This window comes from Biomphalaria glabrata, chromosome 8 (assembly GCF_947242115.1).
Source record: "Biomphalaria glabrata chromosome 8, xgBioGlab47.1, whole genome shotgun sequence".
Lineage (NCBI taxonomy): Eukaryota > Metazoa > Mollusca > Gastropoda > Planorbidae > Biomphalaria > Biomphalaria glabrata.
In genome coordinates, this window is record NC_074718.1 from 24,745,482 (window position 1) to 24,768,563 (window position 23,082).

Consider the following 23,082-nt stretch of genomic DNA (forward strand, 5'->3'; position numbering starts at 1 on the left):
GAGTTTTAATACAGATTTATACAAACTAATTACAGACTTAAAGGAGTTTTAATACAGATTTATACAAACTAATTACAGACTTAAAGGAGTTTTAATACAGATTTATACAAACTAATTACAGACTTAAAGGAGTTTTAATACAGATTTATACAAGCTAATTACAGACTTAAAGGAGTTTTAATACAGATTTATACAAACTAATTACAGACTTAATGGAGAAGTGAAAATAAAAATAAACACTTAATAAAGACTTCACAGACTCTTGAAAGATAATAAATACTTTATGAACAGTAAACAAACGAAAAAACAAACATTTGGAAGAGAATACAAAATGGATAATTTTAAAGGGAGTACTGACAGGACAGGATTGCACATGCATTGAACGTGTCCAAGTAATACAGAGCGGTCCAAAAGTCTTGGTTTCAAAGCCTGAATGAGAGATCGGGACTATGAGGTTGAAAATGAAGGTGCTGGGCATGACAACCTCATTATTCTAGGAGCCTGCTACACTCTTACTTCCTTAGACTTAGATTCACCTGTAGTGTCCGGTGATTAGTGCGGCAAGCTGACTCTACACAGATCGATCACCAACGATGTTTACAGCCTCTACCAAACTGATATACACTGCCTAAAGGTCTTCCATGAAGGGGTGACTCCATGTTACACTAGGATGGCGATGTTTACGCTTGCCTCTTTTGGCTTTCGGTTTCTACCTTTGGGTGAGCGTGCTCTATTTTGTCAACGGAAATGACCCACAAACCTCTCGGGACATTGGGAAAGAATTTCTTTTAGTGGTATGCTGCCCATTCGACAGAGTTTCTTTTAAAAAATCAATTAAAACAAACAAAAAAATAAAATAAAACAAAGCTTACCTAAATGGTAAGAACTCTTCTCTTAAAACTAGAGCTATTTCCCTTATTTGCTATCAAACAAAATAAATATTTACCAATAAATAATTGACTGTTTGAGTATTTTTTAAATGGATTCATGTTTTGTAAGATAAAATAAACAATTGTTTAAAGTATCAAATTGATCGGAGTATACGTCATGGTGAAATAGCGTTAACAATCATTTAGGGGGACTAGACCCAACAAATTGAGCCATATCTGTGAATACTGAAGGATTAGTTTCCCTTGTTGGTATCAAATAAAAGAATATATTACAAGCAAATAATATACTATTTGGTTACTTTTATTTTATTGATTCATGTTTTGTCTATGTTAATGAATAATTGTGCGAAGTTTCAATTTGATCCGAGAATGGATGTGGGAGTGATAGTGTGAAAACATTTTTTACCAGACAGACAGACAGAGTGAGTTGATATAAGCTTTGTAAATAGGTAATGTCCAAATAACTCATAAACAGACATAAGAAGAATGACGTCTACTTTAAAACCACAAGATTTTGTTTGTCAAGAAACAGAAATGTTTCTGTTTTGAACCTAGTATAAAGCCACTATTCGTACAACACAAATGTACAATGAATACATACAAGAAATACAGACAAAGTTTGCCCAACCAAATGTGGGGCGACAATGTACATTTGAAAGAAAAACATGGTAGTGCAGCATTGATTTCTGATAAAGGTTATTAAAACAATCGATCAAAACGAATTGATCCGTTTTCATTCTTCTGATTATACAGTAACATGGTTGTTATTTTTTACTGTAATTTCTTTCAAAAAAATTAAAATTTGAAACGAAAGATTTATACTCTAGGAAATGGGAAATCGATCATCGCCCAGAAAAACTTCCTGTAGACCTGGTCGTTGGACAATGAAACGTCCAGGTGGCAGGAGGTCGACAAAAAGATTTGCCTTGTACTGAGAACAATAACACTGCCCAGTATACCGTTTACAGAGCTGCATGCGTGATGGCCTAGCGTTCTTTTGGAAGTTTGAAGTTCTTAATGAAGTTTTGTTTCTTTGGCCCAAAACACGCAAGGAGATAGTGTGTAGGTTATTTGCGCCTGCTTTAGAATAAAGAAATCATAAACCAATAACATACATTTAAAACAATAATAAAGGACATCTGAGCTGTTGAAACAAATAATACTACATTTTTGTTTTCAAGTCTAAAAATGTTTTAATATTTGTAGAAAAAAATATTTGTAATTCACTGTACCCTATAATCTCACAGTCACAGACTCATGAATCTGGTATGATGTCATGTCTGGGCCCAACCAAGTCACGTGTCAGAAAAAGGTAGAAAGGTAGCAGTAGATGAAGTGATCAGACCGAAAAGATGTGTGGTGGCAGCTTAAGCGAAAGAAACAGTTCAGAGTCGGGGGCGTAGTGGCTAAGTGGTTAAGCCCGTGGCATCCGAACCTGAATAAATCAATTTAAACAAGGTTACAAGGACAGTTTGTGTGGAGACACAAACTCAAAATCGGCCACCGAAGTGGTCCTCCCAGGCAGGTAAAAAGGAATGTAAATATATAAAAAAAATTCTGATAAAAAGTCTAAAACCATTTGCTTAAATGTGTTAAAAATATGGTACATAGCTATCTACCCTACAAAAGAGCATTCAGTGTTTGTTACTATTAATAGTGAATAGTTGTCAAAGTGGTGTATTTTAGAAAAAAACTGCTTGCATAAGTGATTTAAAAAATTAAGTTTTTCACTTTCAGAACAGAAAAAAGTAGCCCTTGCATCAGAACTTTGAATGGTCTAAAATATTGTGATGTCGTATTTTCACTATCTTTGCTAGTTTACGAGATCTAAACGGGACGGACAGACATTCCACACAAAACTAATAGCGTCTTTTCCCCTTTCGGGGACGCTAAAAATTGACTAATTAGTCAATGAAATATTCGAATTAAACTATTTGTTTGATATAGAAAAAAGAAAAATGAATATTCTACATTATTGAGCTTTATAGTTGTAAATGTGGAGTTCTACCCCTTCGATAGTTTTTTTTTTTTTTTTGTTTTGTTCTGTTTTTGTTTTTTCCTTGTTTCTCGGACACTTTCTTTCTAAAAGTTCTGAAGGTTTATTTAAATCTAGTGATATAAAAAAAAAAGATTAAAAGTTTAGGTAGTCAGTTGTTGGTCATTTACATTCGAAGTATTCTCAGTTTGGATTTAGTTATTCGATGTATTGTTTGCGTGTCATTATATTGGAAAGTGTGTCAATTTACTCTTCACATGAAGTCTGCGTAAGCAAGTAACTCCATATTCTGAAATTTAAATTCTGCTTCTGCATTCTTTTCAAAATAATCTGCACCACGCTGTGTCGCTAGACCTAGGTCTAGAGCCACTACGCCATAACCACCAGACAGCACACGTACAAACTCATACTGACAATAGAGACTTCACTGAAACAGAGAATAAATAGACTCTTTAGGCACTGTAAGCAAACAAAGAAAAAAAAACAGACATGAGAGACAGACAGAGTACATAACGACAATAGATAGTGTAATGTTGGACTTACTAAAACTCTTTCCTTCTGTTCCTTGTTAAAGTTTCCCAGAAAGTCTAAAAGTTGAATCTTTGGTTTCACCATTGAGTTGATTTCTTCAAGTCTGTTGTTGATGCCTTCCATTGGATCCTCATCTAAACATTTAGAACAAGATATAAAACAAATATAGTTTTGACAAGTGGAGAAATGGAACTATTGCTTACAAAGGCATGTTTAAAGAGTTACAGTATACTCGAACAGTAAACTTTTTATTATTACGGTATACGTGTATGCATGTTTTGTGATGGCAATTTCAAGGAGTTTGTTCAATGTATCTGAAAAGATTTTTCTGTTTCTCCATATTTCTCATTTCTAATGTTAAAATTGGATTTAAAGCTCAGGTGGCTTTGTTATAGGCACACTAGTTTCATATCAGACTATTGATCATCTTTTATACACACACACACACACAAACATACAAAGAGAGAGAGAGGGAGAGTCAAACCCCTGGGGTGCTGCCTTGTGGTGTGCTGCCTTGTGGTGTGCTGCCTTGTGGTGTGCTGTGTGCTGCCTTGTGGTGTGCTGCCTTGTGGTGTGCTGTGTGCTGCCTTGTGGTGTGCTGCCTTGTGGTGTGCTGTATGCTGCCTTGTGGTGTACTGTGTGATGCCTTGTGGTGTACTGTGTGATGCCTTGTGGTGTGCTGCCTTGTGGTGTGCTGTGTGCTGCCTTGTGGTGTGCTTGCTGCCTTGTGGTGTGCTGCCTTGTGGTGTGATGTGTGCTGCCTTGTGGTGTGCTGTGTGCTGCCTTGTGGTGTGCTGCCTTGTGGTGTGCTGTGTGCTGCCTTGTGGTGTGCTGTGTGCTGCCTTGTGGTGTGCTGCCTTGTGGTGTGCTGCCTTGTGGTGTGCTGTGTGCTGCCTTGTGGTGTGTTGTGTGCTGCCTTGTGGTGTGCTGCCTTGTGGTGTGCTGTGTGCTGCCTTGTGGTGTGCTGCCTTGTGGTGTGCTGTGTGCTGCCTTGTGGTGTGCTGCCTTGTGGTGAGCTGTGTGCTGCCTTGTGGTGTGCTGCCTTGTGGTGTGCTGCCTTGTGGTGTGCTGTGTGCTGCCTTGTGGTGTGCTGCCTTGTGGTGTGCTGTGTGCTGCCTTGTGGTGTGCTTGCTGCCTTGTGGTTTGCTGCCTTGTGGTGTGCTGTGTGCTGTCTTGTTGTGTGCTTGCTGCCTTGTGGTGTGCTGTCTTGTGGTGTGCTTGCTGCCTTGTAGTGTGCTTGCTGCGCTTGTGGTGTTCTGTGGGCTGCCTTGTGGTGTGCTGCCTTGTGGTGAGCTGTGTGCTGCCTTGTGGTGTGCTGCCTTGTGGTGTGCTGCCTTGTGGTGTGCTGCCTTGTGGTGTGCTGCCTTGTGGTGTGCACAGACTAAAGTGATAACCTAACATTCTTCCAACCAAAAAATTAAAAACTAGAAATAGAGCAGAGAGTTCTCAAACCGTTGAGGTACATGTACTCCAAAGGGATACAGAAGAGTAATTTTAATAATGATGGATTAATATTTTAGGACAATTCTCTCTCTAACAGATTCTCTCTCACTCTCTCTCTCTCTCTCTTTCACAACAGATATAAATATTTATAAAAGATAAAAAACAACAAATCACAGCGATAGTCGTAGACAGCCATTTAATCAAATCTATCTTCATCTAAGTATCTTATCATATGAGCCACAAAAATTTGAAACACAAAGGTTTGGTTCGAAAAAAAAAAAAGATACTAAGTGGAAGTATGGCGCCGAATAGAGGTCCAGAAGGGCTAAACTTTTAAAACAAATCTCCAGTAAGTACACACCTATGTTGATGAAATAGCGATTGTATTGTTTGAAGTATTCGGTCATTAACTGATTGCTTTACAATGAAGTGGAAAATAAAACAAGCAACACATAGAAAATCCTTTTTAAAAAGCATATCTAAGGGACAGAACTCTGTACTTACAACTATATCACACAAGAATATAGAATTTATTTTCCTTTTTCATTATTAAACAAAACAAAATTAATACCAATAATTAATTAACCGTGTGAATTGACAGTAATATGGTTATTTTTTTTTTATTGATTTATCTTTTGTTAGGTACAATAAATAGTTGTTTTAAGTTTCAACTTGATCAGGGAATAGATATGGGAGAAATAATTTGTACAACTATTCAAGGGGACCAAATTCATTTTTACGTCGATGAACAATTGTGCAAAGTTTCAACTTGGTCCAAGCATGGGTGTGGAAGAAATAACCTATTCAAACTTTTTACCAGACAAACAGACAGAAAGACAGACAGGCAGACATAGTGAGTTGATATAAGCTTTGTAAAAATAATGGTATACGGAACCTGGCAGGTGAATGGTCAGCTGTTTCTTGGTTCTCTCAAATCTCTTGTAGCGCTTCTCCGTCTCATCCTTCAGGAGCCAGTTATGCTCTATCTCGAACTCCGCTGCCCGCTCGGACCTTAGTTTGGAGGCCTCCAGGCTTAGATCCTCGCTATCCTCCATGTCGTCTTCTACTACACTCAGTTGTGGCCCTTGGATTCTAGGCTTGGGCGTGATGGGTGAAGTCAAAGGTGGAGGATTCTCCCCCTTGGGTGAGATAGGGCTTAGGTTTTTCACGAAGGGCTTGGTCAGCGTGGATATACCCGTTCCTGTACGCCCCATGAACTGCACCCTAGTCGCGGGTCGGTCGCTGTCCAGTGTTGATGGCATTGCGACAGGGTGGCCTCGTGATCACACGTCAGAGGTCACAGGGCAACAGTTACTTGAGATACTCCAACCGGGTCACTGGGTAATTCAGATAACTATTTCCTCTGGCTACAGTCACTCTATGTATCCAACTGACAGCTCTCGCCTAATATATCCCATTAAACAACAGTCATGTGATGTTTTCCACCGAAACTCTGCTTCTAGATGTATCCCATAAGGCCACATTATGTATCCACAACACTGACCAAGTGAATTGACAGTAAAAGTTCTGACAAGTTTAATGGACAAACAGTTGAGACTTCACGATCAACTTCAAAATGTCCACCACCTTCAATTGAGCTTCAATGGTGCCAACTAAAAAAACATGAACAAAAGGAGCTACAAACGGAAATGCTCAGAATGTGTGATTCTGTAGAAATACAAAGTGCACTCAGAAAATGAGTGAATATCTTTTTACAAAAAAGTATACCTCATCTACACTTCCTTTAGTGTTCTCACGGGAAACTCCGAACATGTTTCTATTTATAGTTTGTTTTTCCCGCTATAGATATGAATCTTTACTTAGGAATAAACGATGCTCACGTGCTACGGTAACGACCGAGATCTAGTGTAGTGAAAAAGAAATTCAAAACTAATTTTTTTACATTAACTTTAGCTTCTTTTAAAACATTAAAATTTTAAAATTAGTGCTCTTGTCCACTGTAAATATTTACATTCTACATTTATTTCAAATTTCAAATCGGCAGGGGCGTAGCTAGGAATTTCCCATCGTTTAAGGGCCCGGGGGGGGGGGGGCTAGACCTCTTTGGGTGGCAATGCATTGTGCGTAATATTTAAGTTTTAATGTAAAAAAAACACTCGTATGTGGGCCCACCTCAAGTGGGGGCCCGGGGGGATTTTCAAATTCTCTCCCCTCCTCTTCCCACCCTACCTACGACACTGTTTCTCGTTAGCTTTCGCACTTCTAATGAAAAGTCAAGATTTTATTAAATGACTTAATTTTCAAATATATACTTAACGATAGTGAAACACTGAACTCATCCTTAATCTTCGAAATCGAAGACATTGCTATTAGTATTAATTAATTAACTTTTAAACTATTGTTCATAGAATATGCCGCACTCATTTAATTAACGAAATCAAAACGTAAATAGATTTCTCCATCACCCGGTGGTCAACGGTGTTGTCTGCATGACTTGTTTGGAAAGATCCAGGTCGCAGCTGGGTTTCCGTGTTCTCGTGAAATACTTTCCTCCGGAATCAATGTACTACACAAACATGAACTAACTTATATTCGAATACATACAAGCATCGTTCAGAAACTTCAATAGAATCCTTTGTCTGAAACTATACACATGACCCTAGTGCCTTTAAAATGTTCTGATTATTCCATTGCACTGAATTTTGAATCAAAACGTGTCGACACTAAATCTTTGTGTTCTCTATCACGACAGCATGAAGTCTGTACATTGTCTTTATTGTCAGCTTGGAGAAACTGTACAAAACTATATCTTTATTCTTTCCTGTACCTCTCTTGTTGTTTCTCTCTCTCTCCCTCTCTCTCTCCGTCTCTGCCTCCTCTGCAGCCTAATTCTCGCTCTAGTTGTCTCTTGGACCTTTGATCTCTCTCTCTCTCTCTCTCTCTCTCGCTCTCTCTCTCTCTTACTTGACTTCCCAGTCCTATTCTCTCTTAGGGTATAAGTAGTTAAGTCAGCATACTGACTATATCCGAATAGCCCCAAAGGTCGAGAGAGAGAGAGAGAGAGAGAGAGAGAGAGACATGGCTTAGATTGATTTTTGGGGTTGTGGGTGAACGAGAGGAACTGGGGGGGGGGGGAAGGAGGTGGTGGTCTTGTTCTCTGGAAGATTTTTATGTTACTTGTGACCCAGCAGACGACGTTGTAGCCAGGTCAAATGCTACCCACGTATCGCATGCCTTTTTTTTTCTCATCTCTTTCTGTTTGCATGAATACCTAGCGGACTTTAAGTCTTCCCTACCCGCGGGTAGCGCGATGCGAAGTCATGAACCAGTGAGCTGAGGTCACAGGTTCGATTTATTCAAAATGCTCAGAGTTTAAAACAAAACAAAACAAACAAATTATTGTAAATTATAAAATCAAATTATATATGAAAGGTAGTCATGTCATTAAATGTGTAATAGATCTAGAGTAACAATAAAAAATCATTTATAAAATAAAAAAAAAAAAAGATAAGTGGGACCTAAATTTAAACTCGTGGCTGAAGCCTCCATGGGCAACCACTCTGCTAGTAGAAAGCCCATCAACATGGACTATTGTATAGTTATCTATAGTTTCTAGAGTTGCATCCTCCTTTTCAAGATGTGCTCACTAAGACTCAGACGACAACCTATAAAGGGGATTTATTCAGCTTATACCACCACTTCAGTCAATTACAAATTCTTTCCCTTGTTTGAGATACCAAACAAAATAATTAATTACCAATAATTAATAAACTAATTGGTTAATTTTTTTGGGTTGATTCTTGTGTTGTCAGGTAAAAGAAATAATTGTGCACAATCTCAGCTTGAAATGTGATCGGGTGTGGTGAGATATAACGTGTACACATTTTGGACCAGCCAGACGGAGTGAGTATCAGATTTGTTGAACTTTCTAACCCATACATACGTAACCTACATAAGGTTAATCTAAATGTCTTGTAAATTAAAACTGAAATCAACATACTGTAAGTGGAGATTTTGCATACTAGAATTTGTTGGATTTTTTTTTTGATAGAATTGTTCGATCATCTTGAAGCAGAACTGATTTTACAGTAACAACAAAGAGTATCTGGTCTATATACAAACTTGTGAAAAATGTGATGTCTAGTAAATATTTAGCGATAAGCAGTCAAATATCTCTATCTAAAAGTCAGGACACTATGACTCAGGACACTGTCTGGACACTATGACTCATGACACTATCTGGACACCATGACTCTGGACACTATGACTCTGGACACTATGACTGTGAACTATGACTCTAGACACTATGACTCATAACACTATCTGGGCACTATGACTCTGGACACTATGACTGTGAACTATGACTCTGGACACTATGACTGTGAACTATGACTCTGGACACTATGACTCTGGACACTATGACTGTGAACTATGACTCTGAACACTATGACTCTGGACACTATGACTCTGGACACTATGACAATGGGAACATAGATATTAACAAAATAAAAACCAAAACAAGAAGGGCAGCCTGTTTTTAGAGACATCATCAGTAAACAAAGAATCAATGCGACATTGTTCTAGGTCTGAGTATAAAATGACTTGTTAAATTTCATATATTAAAAGTGTGAGAGAGAGACATAATGAAAGTGTGAGAAAGAGAGAGAGAGACGCAGAGAGAGAGATAGAATGATGAAAGCGTGTATGCAAGAGAGAGAGGGAGAGAGAGAGAGAAAGTGAGACAGAGATAGTGAGACATAGAGAGAGATTGAGAGAGATTGAGTGAGGTGGAAAAGTAATTAAATGAATAAGAGAGCGATATAGAGATAGAAGGAGAGTAGAGAGAGAGAGAATTGATAATAAGCAAAAGCGAGAGAGAGAGAGGAGAAAAGACTGGTAGTGAATGATAAAAAGAGATAGATAATGTTGTACAGAAAGAAAATAACTTTTCTGAGATAACTAAAAGTAATTAACAGCAAAGAAAGACTATTAGGAAACAGATAGCACTAAATGAAGTGTCCTGTCCCAGGTCAAATTCAAACATGGAAACCTTCTCTCTGTTAGCATACACACACACATACTTAAGTCAGTACTTTGTAAGTTCTCTAGAAGTCAACTCATGCCTCTATAAATGTGTTTATTTGTATTTAGCTGTGCGTGGGGGTAGAGGGATACACTTGAAGTCTGATTTACTACCTAGTCAAGTGACTAGACTTAGACAAACAGATCTTGGTCATGTGCAACACTGCAATTCATTGTTCAGCTAATGGATTACGTATTGACATTTCAAAATGGAAATTGGAGACTTGATCAGTGGCTTATCAATGTACAAGTCGCTTAGCTGGTGTTACTGAAGCGGACTCATTGCTTGCCGTTTTTTGGTACTTCACTAACAGGCGGGATCTCTCTCAATTAACTCTGTGACTATTGTATTAGTTGAAAGTTGGAAGCGTGGTCGAGAGGCTAAGTGCGCTTGAATTTGGTTTGGCTTGGCTTGGCTACCTAGAAGGGGGCTCGACACCCGACTCGGGCAGAGTTGTGTATACTGAGCGCCCAAAGGCAGCACGGAAAACCAACTCCTAGATACCCCCTCCCCCCCCCCCCACTGGTCCACAAATGAGACTAAAAGCGCTCTGAGCATGCTACAGGCATGAAAGTAGCGCTATATAAAAAATTACTTGTTTGTTTACTAAATGACGACTAAGTATGTAGCTAGACATTTGGAGTTTCAGAGTTAAAACAGTTCCAGAAAGAGTGGGGTTTCATGCATATACATATGTGAGAGAAAATATGTAGTATATATGTATATATACAGAGAGAGAGATAAGTAGGTAGATAAGTAGGTAGATGAATAAAAAGATAGATAGATTGATTGAAAAACATGCAGTATATGAATAAAGTAAAATCCATTGAAAATGTCAAAAATGTGGCAGATGGTTAAACCTAAACGAACATGAGTTGATGGAGATTTTAATTAATTAGTTTATGTCTTTCTCGAGACCAATCACATCTAATGAAATATTTTGACATTTGTTATGAGATGAGGCGGCTCAAATATATACAAAGTAAACGTGCCGGCCACACAAAACTTTCTCATTGTCTTTGGACATACAAACGAGTTGATCGTTGTCATGTGCCAATGATCTAGAAACAACATTCATTGAAGGACACACAGATAAAAAGACAGACTAACAGGCAAATAGGGCTGTCAGACAAACAAGCAAAGCATCAGAAATATAAGATAAAGAGATAGAAGCAGATAGACATGTACGGTGTTAATTCTCGGCCGTTGGTTTAGGGTTACAAAACCGACACGTAGAGGCGCATCTCATTTCTTTAATCTATAACTTGAAATGAACTTAGAGACTTGTTTTGTAAACCAAAAATCTCAGGTCACTTTTATTTCTGTCGCAAGTCTGTCGCTTGTTCTCACCTTCTTCAACGTTCACTCCAGTATTTATTTACTTTGACAGACCAGCTCTTAATTTCATCAGAATCTAGAATCTTTTCAATCCTACACAACCAAACCAACCCCCCCCCCCCCCACCTTTACTCGTGGTTACATTATAAACAAGCACATACATTTCATAACATACATATATACCGAGTCAGCAGACATACAGATACACAAGCAGACATACATGAAAACATTCAAAACATGCCGAGAAATTGTAAATTGCCACTTTAATGAAACGTTAACAATGGCTAGACTATCTAACACCTGTAATAGTATTCGTTAACAATGGCTAGACTATCTAACACCTGTAATAGTATTCGTTAACAATGGCTAGACTATCTAACACCTATAATAGTATTCGTTAACAATGGCTAGACTATCTAACACCTGTAATAGTATTCAATCTTTAACAAAGAAAAAAAAACCAAAACAAATAACCGTAAGACATAAATTCACCCCCCCCCCCAAAACATACACAGACCGACACACACAAACACAGACTTCACACTCGCGAACACAAAAGTGCTCAATAAAATGAACCTGTTCCCCTGTGCTATCTTGAATACACACACACACATAGATCTCCTCTCACACAGGCCCTGATATGAAGTCAATTAACTTGAGAAGCAATCAAGAGGCTCTGGAAGTATTTTGTTTCTCTGACTTTCAGTTCGCCACTTAGACAAGGAAATGAGTGGCTGTGAGAAGAGAGAGAGAGAGAGAGAGAGAAAGAGTAGAGGGGGGATTGAGAGAGGGAGTGAAGGGGACCTCTTTTGTTCGATTGTATTCTCAGCCACGTCTTGATCTTGGTTGATAGAGACGTCGGTAGAGACGTCAGGTATTTCAAGAATTGAAAATCAGGAACAATGACCCACTCTCTCCCCTTCCCTGAAACTAAACTTCAGATTCGGAGGTGGGTGCGGGGGTGGCTAGGGACACGAAAATAAGTTAAGTGAATCTTTAAACACTTATTGAGATTTTTATGAACTTAGGCGAAATCTTTGTATTCAAAAATATTCTTTAAAAATCAATAACCAATCGATCAATTAGCATTGTCAAGGTATTTCCTTTTTAAGTCGATCGAGTCAGGTTTATTTAACCTGGCGCTTGTAACTTGGGTTAAGGTTTTTATACGAGTTTAGATCTTTAGAATGTCTATTGCTTGAGCCATGATCTTGAAATCAATAAATCGTTACTGACATGCGGGTCCCCAATTAGAACAGACGAGATTCATCACAACAAGCAGAAAACAAAAAATACATTTCCTCTTTCACACCTTCTGATCTACAAGGCAGATGAAGTAGAGGTCACTTGTTACTAAGGTCGAAGGTTAACGAGGATGTCATTGGGTCAGCGCAACACCCAACAGTCTTTACTTTCCCCAACTCATGTTAGTTAACCATTAGAGTTAGGTGGACTCATGGGCGTCCTAAGAATCTGCAATTCCAAATCCGAGTCTTCACCGAGTTTCAAATCCATGACCCCTCGGTTCTGAAGTTATGCTCTTCACCACTAAACCACCAAGTCCCTTGAACAATGCTATTCAGTCCAAGGCTTAGCAAAGTTCGCAGTGCTCAGGCCTTAGAAATTGCAGTTTTTTGACATTTAAGTTAAATCTCAATCGGGTCCGTTGTGTCAAAAGCGTCACATGAGGAACCAACATTTTTTTAACGTCATTCCTCTAGCATCTTGGGGATTTCTAGTATGGATGTGACCTTTAGTCACATCTTCCCATTTCCAGAAAGTTTGGTAGAACATATCCACATTTTTCTATACATACACATTTATGTAGACATCAACAAAAGTTGTATTGCTTGATAATGTGTCTGCTCTAGAACTATTTCTATAGTTTACATTTGACTTGTGTGTCTTTTCATTTGTTTGTTGTTTATAATTCTTTAAACAGGTAAACTATCAAATCTTTCTTACTAGAAAATAATTTTAGCCTTTGAAACTTAATCAAAATGTAAAGAGTTTTCAATTCACAATTCACATAGATTTGTGAGCCCATACTCATTAGAGAACCTTGGTATTTGTACTGGATACACTACTCTCTCGTAGGTTAAAGTCATCGTAAACCTTGGTATTTGTACTGGATACACTACTCTCTCGTAGGTTAAAGCCATCGTAAACCTTGGTATTTGTACTGGATACACTACTCTCTCGTAGGTTAAAGCAATCGTAAACCTTGGTACTTGTACTGGATACACTACTCTCTCGTAGGTTAAAGCCATCGTAAACCTTGGTACTTGTACTGGATACACTACTCTCTCGTAGGTTAAAGCCATCGTAAACCTTGGTATTTGTACTGGATACACTACTCTCTCGTAGGTTAAAGTCATCGTAAACCTTGGTATTTGTACTGGATACACTACTCTCTCGTAGGTTAAAGCAATCGTAAACCTTGGTACTTGTACTGGATACACTACTCTCTCGTAGGTTAAAGCCATCGTAAACCTTGGTACTTGTACTGGATACACTACTCTCTCGTAGGTTACAGTCATCGTAAACCTTGGTATTTGTACTGGATACACTACTCTCAAGTAGATTAAAGCCATCATAAACCTTGGTATTTGTATTGGATACACTACTCTCTCGTAGGTTAAAGCCATCGTAAACCTTGGTATTTGTACTGGATACACTACTCTCTCGTAGGTTAAAGTCATCGTTAACCTTGGTACTTGTACTGGATACACTACTCTCTCGTAGGTTAAAGCCATCGTAAACCTTGGTATTTGTACTGGATACACTACTCTCTCGTAGGTTAAAGTCATCGTAAACCTTGGTATTTGTACTGGATACACTACTCTCTCGTAGGTTAAAGCAATCGTAAACCTTGGTACTTGTACTGGATACACTACTCTCTCGTAGGTTAAAGCCATCGTAAACCTTGGTACTTGTACTGGATACACTACTCTCTCGTAGGTTACAGTCATCGTAAACCTTGGTATTTGTACTGGATACACTACTCTCAAGTAGATTAAAGCCATCGTAAACCTTGGTATTTGTATTGGATACACTACTCTCTCGTAGGTTAAAGCCATCGTAAACCTTGGTATTTGTACTGGATACACTACTCTCTCGTAGGTTAAAGTCATCGTTAACCTTGGTACTTGTACTGGATACACTACTCTCTCGTAGGTTAAAGCCATCGTAAACCTTGGTATTTGTACTGGATACACTACTCTCTCGTAGGTTAAAGTCATCGTAAACCTTGGTATTTGTACTGGATACACTACTCTCTCGTAGATTAAAGTCATCGTAAACCTTGGTATTTGTACTGGATACACTACTCTCTCGTAGGTTAAAGCCATCGTAAACCTTGGTACTTGTACTGGATACACTACTATCTCGTAGGTTAAAGCCATCGTAAACCTTGGTACTTGTACTGGATATACTACTCTCTCGTAGGTTAAAGCCATCGTAAACCTTGGTACTTGTACTGGATACACTACTCTCTCGTAGGTTAAAGTCATCGTAAACCTTGGTATTTGTACTGGATACACTACTCTCTCGTAGGTTAAAGCCATCGTAAACCTTGGTATTTGTACTGGATACACTACTCTCTCGTAGGTTAAAGTCATCGTAAACCTTGGTATTTGTACTGGATACACTACTCTCTCGTAGGTTAAAGTCATCGTAAACCTTGGTATTAGTACTGGATACACTACTCTCTCGTAGGTTAAAGCCATCGTAAATCTTGGTATTTGTACTGGATACACTACTCTCAAGTAGATTAAAGCCATCGTAAACCTTGGTATTTGTACTGGATACACTACTCTCTCGTAGGTTAAAGCCATCGTAAACCTTGATATTTGTACTGGATACACTACTCTCTCGTAGGTTAAAGTCATCGTAAACCTTGGTACTTGTACTGGATACACTACTCTCTCGTAGGTTAAAGCCATCGTAAACCTTGGTATTTGTACTGGATACACTACTCTCTCGTAGGTTAAAGCCATCGTAAACCTTGGTACTTGTACTGGATACACTACTCTCTCGTAGGTTAAAGCCATCGTAAACCTTGGTACTTGTACTGGATACACTACTCTCTTGTAGGTTAAAGTCATCGTAAACCTTGGTATTTGTACTGGATACACTACTCTCTCGTAGGTTAAAGCCATCGTAAACCTTGGTACTTGTACTGGATACACTACTCTCTCGTAGGTTAAAGCCATCGTAAACCTTGGTATTTGTACTGGATACACTACTCTCTCGGAGGTTAAAGTCATCGTAAACCTTGGTACTTGTACTGGATACACTACTCTCTCGTAGGTTAAAGCCATCGTAAACCTTGGTACTTGTACTGGATACACTACTCTCTCGTAGGTTAAAGCCATCTGGCCTTGGTACTTGTACTGGATACACTACTCTCTCGTAGGTTAAAGCCATCTGGCCTTGGTACTTGTACTGGATACACTACTCTCTCGTAGGTTAAAGCCATCGTAAACCTTGGTACTTGTACTGGATACACTACTCTCTCGTAGGTTAAAGCCATCGTAAACCTTGGTACTTGTACTGGATACACTACTCTCTCGTAGGTTAAAGCCATCGTAAACCTTGGTACTTGTACTGGATACACTACTCTCTCGTAGGTTAAAGTCATCGTAAACCTTGGTATTTGTACTGGATACACTACTCTCTCGTAGGTTAAAGCCATCGTAAACCTTGGTATTTGTACTGGATACACTACTCTCTCGTAGGTTAAAGTCATCGTAAACCTTGGTACTTGTACTGGATACACTACTCTCTCATAGGTTAAAGCCATCGTAAACCTTGGTACTTGTACTGGATACACTACTCTCTCGTAGGTTAAAGTCATCGTAAACCTTGGTACTTGTACTGGATACACTACTCTCTCGTAGGTTAAAGCCATCGTAAACCTTGGTATTTGTACTGGATACACTACTCTCTCGTAGGTTAAAGTCATCGTAAACCTTGGTATTTGTACTGGATACACTACTCTCTCGTAGGTTAAAGTCATCGTAAACCTTGGTATTTGTACTGGATACACTACTCTCTCGGAGGTTAAAGCCATCGTAAACCTTGGTATTTGTACTGGATACACTACTCTCTCGGAGGTTAAAGTCATCGTAAACCTTGGTACTTGTACTGGATACACTACTCTCTCGGAGGTTACAGTCATGGTTTCACAGTGCTCTTAATAAGCACTCTCACCCAACATTCACTTTCAATATAACATTAAAACGGCCAAGACTCAAAAACATTTGTAAAGCTTTTTGTAGGCTAATATCACTTTGCATTATTTTGATTTAAGAACAATTTTATGTTCACCTTTTCATTGTCCATGCAGAATGTTTGTTGTCTATGTTGATAATGGACTTCAAAGTTAATAAGTTGTTAAGTTATTGATTCCAGCATTCCGTGACTAGTTGATAGCGTGATGATTCAGTTCTGACTCTTCAAAAGATGTTTTTATGGAGACCATGGAGGAGCATATCAAAAGGGCAGGAGACAGAGGGGTGGGGGAGGTATGAATCAATGAAGGTATTACACTACAGACTATTATGGGCGATTTAAGCTTTCTCTTGCCTGATCAAAAGCGGAAATCGATGGACAGGTCAACATAAAATTTAACACAGAATCGAGACATTATTTCTTTCAGCATTTCTTGTTCATTCCATTGTTACAGTCATCCAAATGGCAGCCCAGAGCTCTCTGATAGGAATAATAATTATTAAATTCTAATGACCCTAAAAGAAGAAAACGAATGTTATTGATAGTTGAGTTCATTTCGTCGAGACTTAGGTCAGTGATTTTTATTCGTGTCTCCTACTCTGTACGTTTCTTTCATTTTCTTCTTGTTTTGTTTTTTTTTTAAGTATATTTTTATAATATTAGGAAACCCGTTCGTATTTTCAATAAATACAGACCATAGACCTATATATATATATTATACCCAGACTGGAGAACGGAAAAATAATTCATATCCGATAACGATCAGATCACAGACCTGTATATATAGATTGTTATGTACGTAACTCTTTTTCAAGCTGTAAGGGAAGTCGCCACGAATCTAGCAAAATCGATATTTTCTGTCTTAGGAAATTAATGATCTTCAGTTTTCAAAGTTTAGAAATAATGTAATACTATCTTGCGGATTTTAAATAAATGGGCTATTAATCACAGTACTAAATATTAACACAAATCTATGAAATAAAGCTATTTTCTGTTAGTTTCCATTGAGATAATGTTTCGAAAATCCTAGATCAAAATAATTCAAGTCTGTTGATTTTAATCATCATATGTACATTTTCCTTGATCTTTCTAGATTATGTATCACAAATCGCAAAATAATAATTATGAGATGAGAGTGTCCATATAATTCATGTATAATTACAAGATCTAAACATTAAATTATATGTTACATAGATTAGGGTTGAAAAAAAACTTTACTGCTCCAAAGTATCACTACAAAACAACACCTTGTTTCAGCTTTTTAATTTTTTTTTTTAATTTTTGTGTAGTGTTAGAGATTTCCATGTCCAGTCTAGGTATAATATATGCCTGTGATATAGACTCTATCCTAATGTCCAGTCTAGGTATAATATATGCCTGTGATATAGACTCTATCCTAATTTAATTCTCTTCAGATTTCGAACTACCGGTAGATACATGTAAAATAATTTCCTTGTCAAGGGAGGTAAATCCAACATGCCTATACAGTAGGTAAGAAATATTTTTTTATTAATTATTTCTCTTTAATAATAAAAGAAAGTTACAAAAGAGAAATAGTTACTGAAAGTAAATGAAAGGGTAATTAAATGTATAGTATGAAAACCCAGATCTATTTTTATTTCTTCCAGCTTTACTAATTACCGTCAATTAAATGGTCTCCAATGTGAATTCTTTTCCACGTCTTCAGTGCTTTGGACATTCTGGAAGTGTAAGGGATGCAACTCGTATATTATTTAAACGACTCCTGGCTCGCCAACATTTGGTCCTTGCAACCTGTGAAATGTTTTTACAAATAATGATTTAAGATTACTTAATCTATACTGCAATGTTTTGAAACAACGTGATTTAAATATAAAACTTATTTTGCGTTTTGTTATCGGAATAACATTTAAGGTATTTAAGTGAAGTGTTCAAATTGTTTATTTTGTTTCGCACTTAAAATCAGTAACATATTTATTATTTTTTACATAATTTCAATTATTAGAGTATTCACTACACAAATAGTATTTCACTCATAGACTAATAAACATTATACATTAAAACGAAAGTAATATTACACCACTTCTGTAGTTCACCCTGCGAAAAACGCTCTGGCTACGCATATGTATGCATCTACTACTGTTTGTATGACAAATGACAATAGAGATACTAATTTTTATTTGCGAGGGGAAAGTCTTGTTTGTCATTGTATCCATCTGTACTCTGTAGCTAGCTCACTACCTAAAGTGCTAAAGTAGGTCAAGAATTGCTGTTGTTGTTTTTTTTTCGTGTTGCCAATTTATCTGATTTTGTTAGAAGAATAAATCTTTTTAGCTTCTCTTTATTACATGTAACATGTTATTACTTTTGAATGTATGGGTAAGATTAATAATTATTATTTTAAAAAATATAAGTGTACGCTAAATGAATATATGGAGATGCTGTGATTGAGGGGTTAAGCACTTGGAACCGGAATCTCGTGTTCGAATCCTGATAAAGACTCTAGGTGGATCACTTCGGGGGCCGAATTTGAGTTTGTTTCCACACAAACTGTCTTTGTAACCTTGTTTTGTTTTTTTAGTTGTTGTTGTTGTTGTTGTTTACATATCTAGGCCTACACTTCAACTACAAAGCTGAGTAGTAATAAAAAGAATTATTTGATGGTAAACTAAACTTTGTATGAAGCGTTATTTGAACATTTACTCTATGACACAATACAAACATTGCATGCAACACAACTCACAAATAAGATTATAACATTATATATGGCACAATTTGAACATTCTATGTAGTAGATAGAACCACCGAACACCCCACCTTTACATTTTGTATAACGCAAAAGGATTAATATTATCTTCTCACACTAGACCTACTAAACTTGAGGCACTTTAGTCGACCTGAGTTGTTTCCCTGTTGATCGAGACTTCAGAGTACTTCAGACACACGCTCTGATGGAGGAAGGAAATATCAATAATCCCGTCACAGACCACGATTCCTTGACACACCTGTCCGTCTCAGGTATACACCTTTGTGTCGGAGTAAACTCTTATGTTACGACCATTACCAACCATAGGTGATTCTTTGATGGGGAAGTTTCTTACTTGAAATTTCATTCTTCACTTTTATAGTACAGGCCATGCCCAGAGTATCAAGTTTGAATTTTGGATCAAAAATTTTTTTTTAGAACGTCTGTAAAAGAAAATTTTGGGCAGAGCCAAAGTAGCTGGTCATTGCGCTGACCAAAAACAAAACATGTTGTGTTATGAGAATGAATGCCTGCACGAGGAAAGCGCGAGTGGCTCTGGAAATACATGATAGGGGGAGATAACAAGGCAGGAGACAGAGTTTGAAGTTGGAAAAATATTTTTAAAATAGAAGCGTTAGGCTCAGTGTTTCTGTTTGCATGAAGTTTGTTTAGTTCTGGAGTTTGTTTAGTTCTGGAGTTTGTTTAGTTCTGGAGTTTGTTTAGTTCTGGAGTTTGTTTAGTTCTGGAGTTTGTTTAGTTCTGGAGTTTGTTTAGTTCTGGAGTTTGTTTAGTTCTGGAGTTTGTTTAGTTCTGGAGTTTGTTTAGTTCTGGAGTTTGTTTAGTTCTGGAGTTTGTTCAAAGATTGATTAACTGCTCTTTATTGTGAGGTGCATTGCACATCTTTTTTTTTTTTTTCTTAAAATGTTTCGGGAGTTCCTTCACAATTGCAGATTATGACATCCTAACCCAAACTTTCCTCAAGACATCAGAGTAGAGCGGCGGGGAGGCTTTGAACCCGGAATCCTCGAAACCCCAGTCAGGAGACCATTCCTCATGACCAGACAGACAACAAAGTTAGAAAACTCTTTCTTGAAGTTCTGTCCATCACCTATCTCTCTAACAAGTCATTACTTTCCATTGATAATATCCCTTGATTGGCTTGAACCATTTCAAAATGTGAATATTGTTTTTGGTCAGTCAGAAATGAACATTGAAAGAACACTGACATTTCTCCAAGATAAATATAAATTATATTTTATAGAAATTGTAACATCAATACTTACAACAATTAAATAAAGAAAAGAAAGTATTATCCAGTTTTTTAAAAAGCAAGACTACACTACAAGTTACATGCGCCAAGTTCCGACTACTAATGTGACATGTTATTAGGGCTACACATCTGCTAAAGGATCTATGTAGAGACCCAGGCTTTTTCATTGTTTCAATTGACTGTCATGGCTCATTGACTTTTTATTCTTTTGACAATCTCTGCCCGTGTCACCATTCTCAGGTTACAAGTCTGCTGTCCTACCAGCGATGTTTGTCCCAACTATTCAAAAATGTAATAACCTATTCTATGACTAATCCTAATTGGAGTTAAATGTATCCGTTGTCTATTTTGTCGCAACTGTAGGAACTACTCTAGAGTCAAAAACCAAAAATGTTAAACAGAAGTCATTTATTTCGACTGTTCACTAACCTGTGCATTGTGACAAGATATTTTAATCAAATTTCAGAACTATCTCTTCGTATTATTACATTCACTAACATGTTATTTATATATCTGGATCTACATGTTTAGTTCTATGTTTGACCTTTCGTGGTTCGGCCTATTAGCTAAGTTATTAGAGAAGTAACGTTCCCTTTTCAGAAAATATGATCTATATGGCAGATGATGTAAAGGGCATCTGATTCTGTGGTCCACGGTTGACGAGGGTGTCGTGTGGTCAGCACAACGACCAACCGCATTTATTTTTCCTCCATGATCCCGAAATTAAAAATCTTAGTCTTCACCAGGATTCGAACCGGGGACTGCCCGGTTCGGAGGCAAAGCGCTTTACCATCGCGCTAACATGATTGCAGTGTATTGGATCTCTATACCGATTTTTTTATTCCTACAAATTCTTCTTATAACAAATAAAATATGAGTGCTAATATTTGTTTAATATGTTACTTATATATAAAGTGGTATTTCATTTTAAAAAATCAATATAAAATTCCTTGTTTTCATTGATATCCACAATTCTCTAAGCTTTGATAATAATGTAAGATTTCTTTTAAAAAAAAAGAAAGAAAGAATTTGTTTATAGTGTCTTGAATTGTCTTCTCTTCTGGTCCTCACACTTTGTAATGATTTTATTTTTTTTATGTGGGAAATAACAGTTGTCTTCTTGAACGATGAAAGGGGCATTATCGTGTTTGCAACTATTTTCTGTGCTTTAAGCTATTGTTATTTCCCTTGCTTCAATAAAAAATTAACCTATTATCAAGTCAACGGAAATGATTCCGAATTTTAAAAAAAAAATTATTTCTGACATTTAAGGATATTATATAATAAGAAAATCTACCTGACAGTACAAAGTAGCATTCCCACATCCCAGATAGCCAATATTAAATCCAAAATCAGAGGGATGACCATATTTCTTCTTATTTCCATATTTCGACATTGGTGTTTATTTTTTATGTACACCAAATGTCTGTACATAAACGTTAAAAATTCATTATTTGAATTAAGGCAAACTCGACCAACATCTTTTAAGTGAGAAGCGTGGATGGTTTGAAGTTCTTGAAGATAATTTCAGTGTGGGTTATGTCACTGAGTGGTATAGATCTCTTGACTACCCATCTTGAGTTCAATTCCCGATGTTGAATAAACATTTTAGTTCGAAATGTGACTCGGAGTTGTGTTTGCTGACTGCTTTACAACTGATGACCACACACAAAAAAAGGTTGGGCTAAACTCAAGTGGCACTGTGTGCATGCTCTGGGAGCTTAGAAGACGAGTTATACCAAAATTAATGATGTAATAATGTTAACAGTAATAACCAATGTGTTCCCCACTAGATCAAGTTAAATGTAACTGTGGCAGCCGTGGAGAACCTGACTTGCGCACCTCCACAACATAGCCTTATTTGTAACCGTCAAACATTATTTATTAAATATTTTTTCATAGAATTCTATGACATAACTATACTATAAGTGGTTCCATGGTGTAATGGTTAGCACTCTGGACTCTGAATCCAGCGATCCGAGTACAAATCTCGGTGGGACCTAATATTTTTATTTATTTTTATCTATAAAAATCTAAACGTGGGTTTTTAATAAAATAAAAAAAAAGAAAATTCCGGACGCAAGAATGTCATTTGTTGTAAAATTCAGGTCAAGTTTTATTTTAAAACGAAGGAAAGTGAGTTTAAGGAAAAGTTAGGAAAGACTTAATTACAAATTTGATAGATGGTTTTCTCATACAGAAATGAAAATGATCAGTAGCCTCACTTACACACACATAAGTCTCACTTTGACACTCAGAAGTCTCACTACGGCAATCACTATGACACTCAGAAGTCTCACCACGGCCCTCACTATGACTATCAGAAGTCTCACTACGGCCCTCACTATGACACTCATAAGTCTCACTAAGACCCTCACTATGACACTCAGAAGTCTCACTACGGCCCTCACTATGACTATCAGAAGTCTCACTACGGCCCTCACTATGACTATCAGAAGTCTCACTACGGCCCTCACTATGACACTCATAAGTCTCACTAAGACCCTCACTATGACACTCAGAAGTCTCACTACGGCCCTCACTATGACTATCAGAAGTCTCACTACGACCCTCACTATGACTATCAGAAGTCTCACTACGGCCCTCACT

The 23,082-nt window shown here is 37.4% G+C and overlaps 1 protein-coding gene and 1 non-coding gene across 9 annotated transcripts in view; one reads left to right on the forward strand and one right to left on the reverse strand.

Moving 5' to 3' along the window:
• Positions 1-20,623, reverse strand: part of LOC106065948 (uncharacterized) — a 53,472-nt gene extending 32,849 nt beyond the window's left edge. Inside the window, exons 1-4 of one of the 8 annotated variants that reach the window (XM_056039038.1) lie at positions 7,426-7,847; positions 6,589-6,723; positions 5,756-6,473; positions 3,430-3,551 (exon numbers count right to left, since the gene is read on the reverse strand). In XM_056039038.1, coding sequence (XP_055895013.1) covers positions 3,430-3,551; positions 5,756-6,122 — 489 coding nt within the window. In that variant the 5' untranslated portion in view covers positions 6,123-6,473; positions 6,589-6,723; positions 7,426-7,847. Of the gene's footprint in view, positions 1-3,429; positions 3,552-5,755; positions 6,474-6,588; positions 6,724-7,241; positions 7,401-7,425; positions 7,849-18,118; positions 18,251-20,485 lie in introns of those variants that run through there. The other 7 variants (XM_056039040.1, XM_056039044.1, XM_056039042.1 and 4 more) reach the window with 7 other exon arrangements.
• Positions 20,624-22,402: 1,779 nt separating this feature from the next.
• Trnaq-cug (transfer RNA glutamine (anticodon CUG)) lies at positions 22,403-22,474 on the forward strand. Its single transcript has one exon. It is a non-coding gene; the product is annotated as a tRNA-Gln (tRNA).
• Positions 22,475-23,082: the final 608 nt, after the last annotated feature.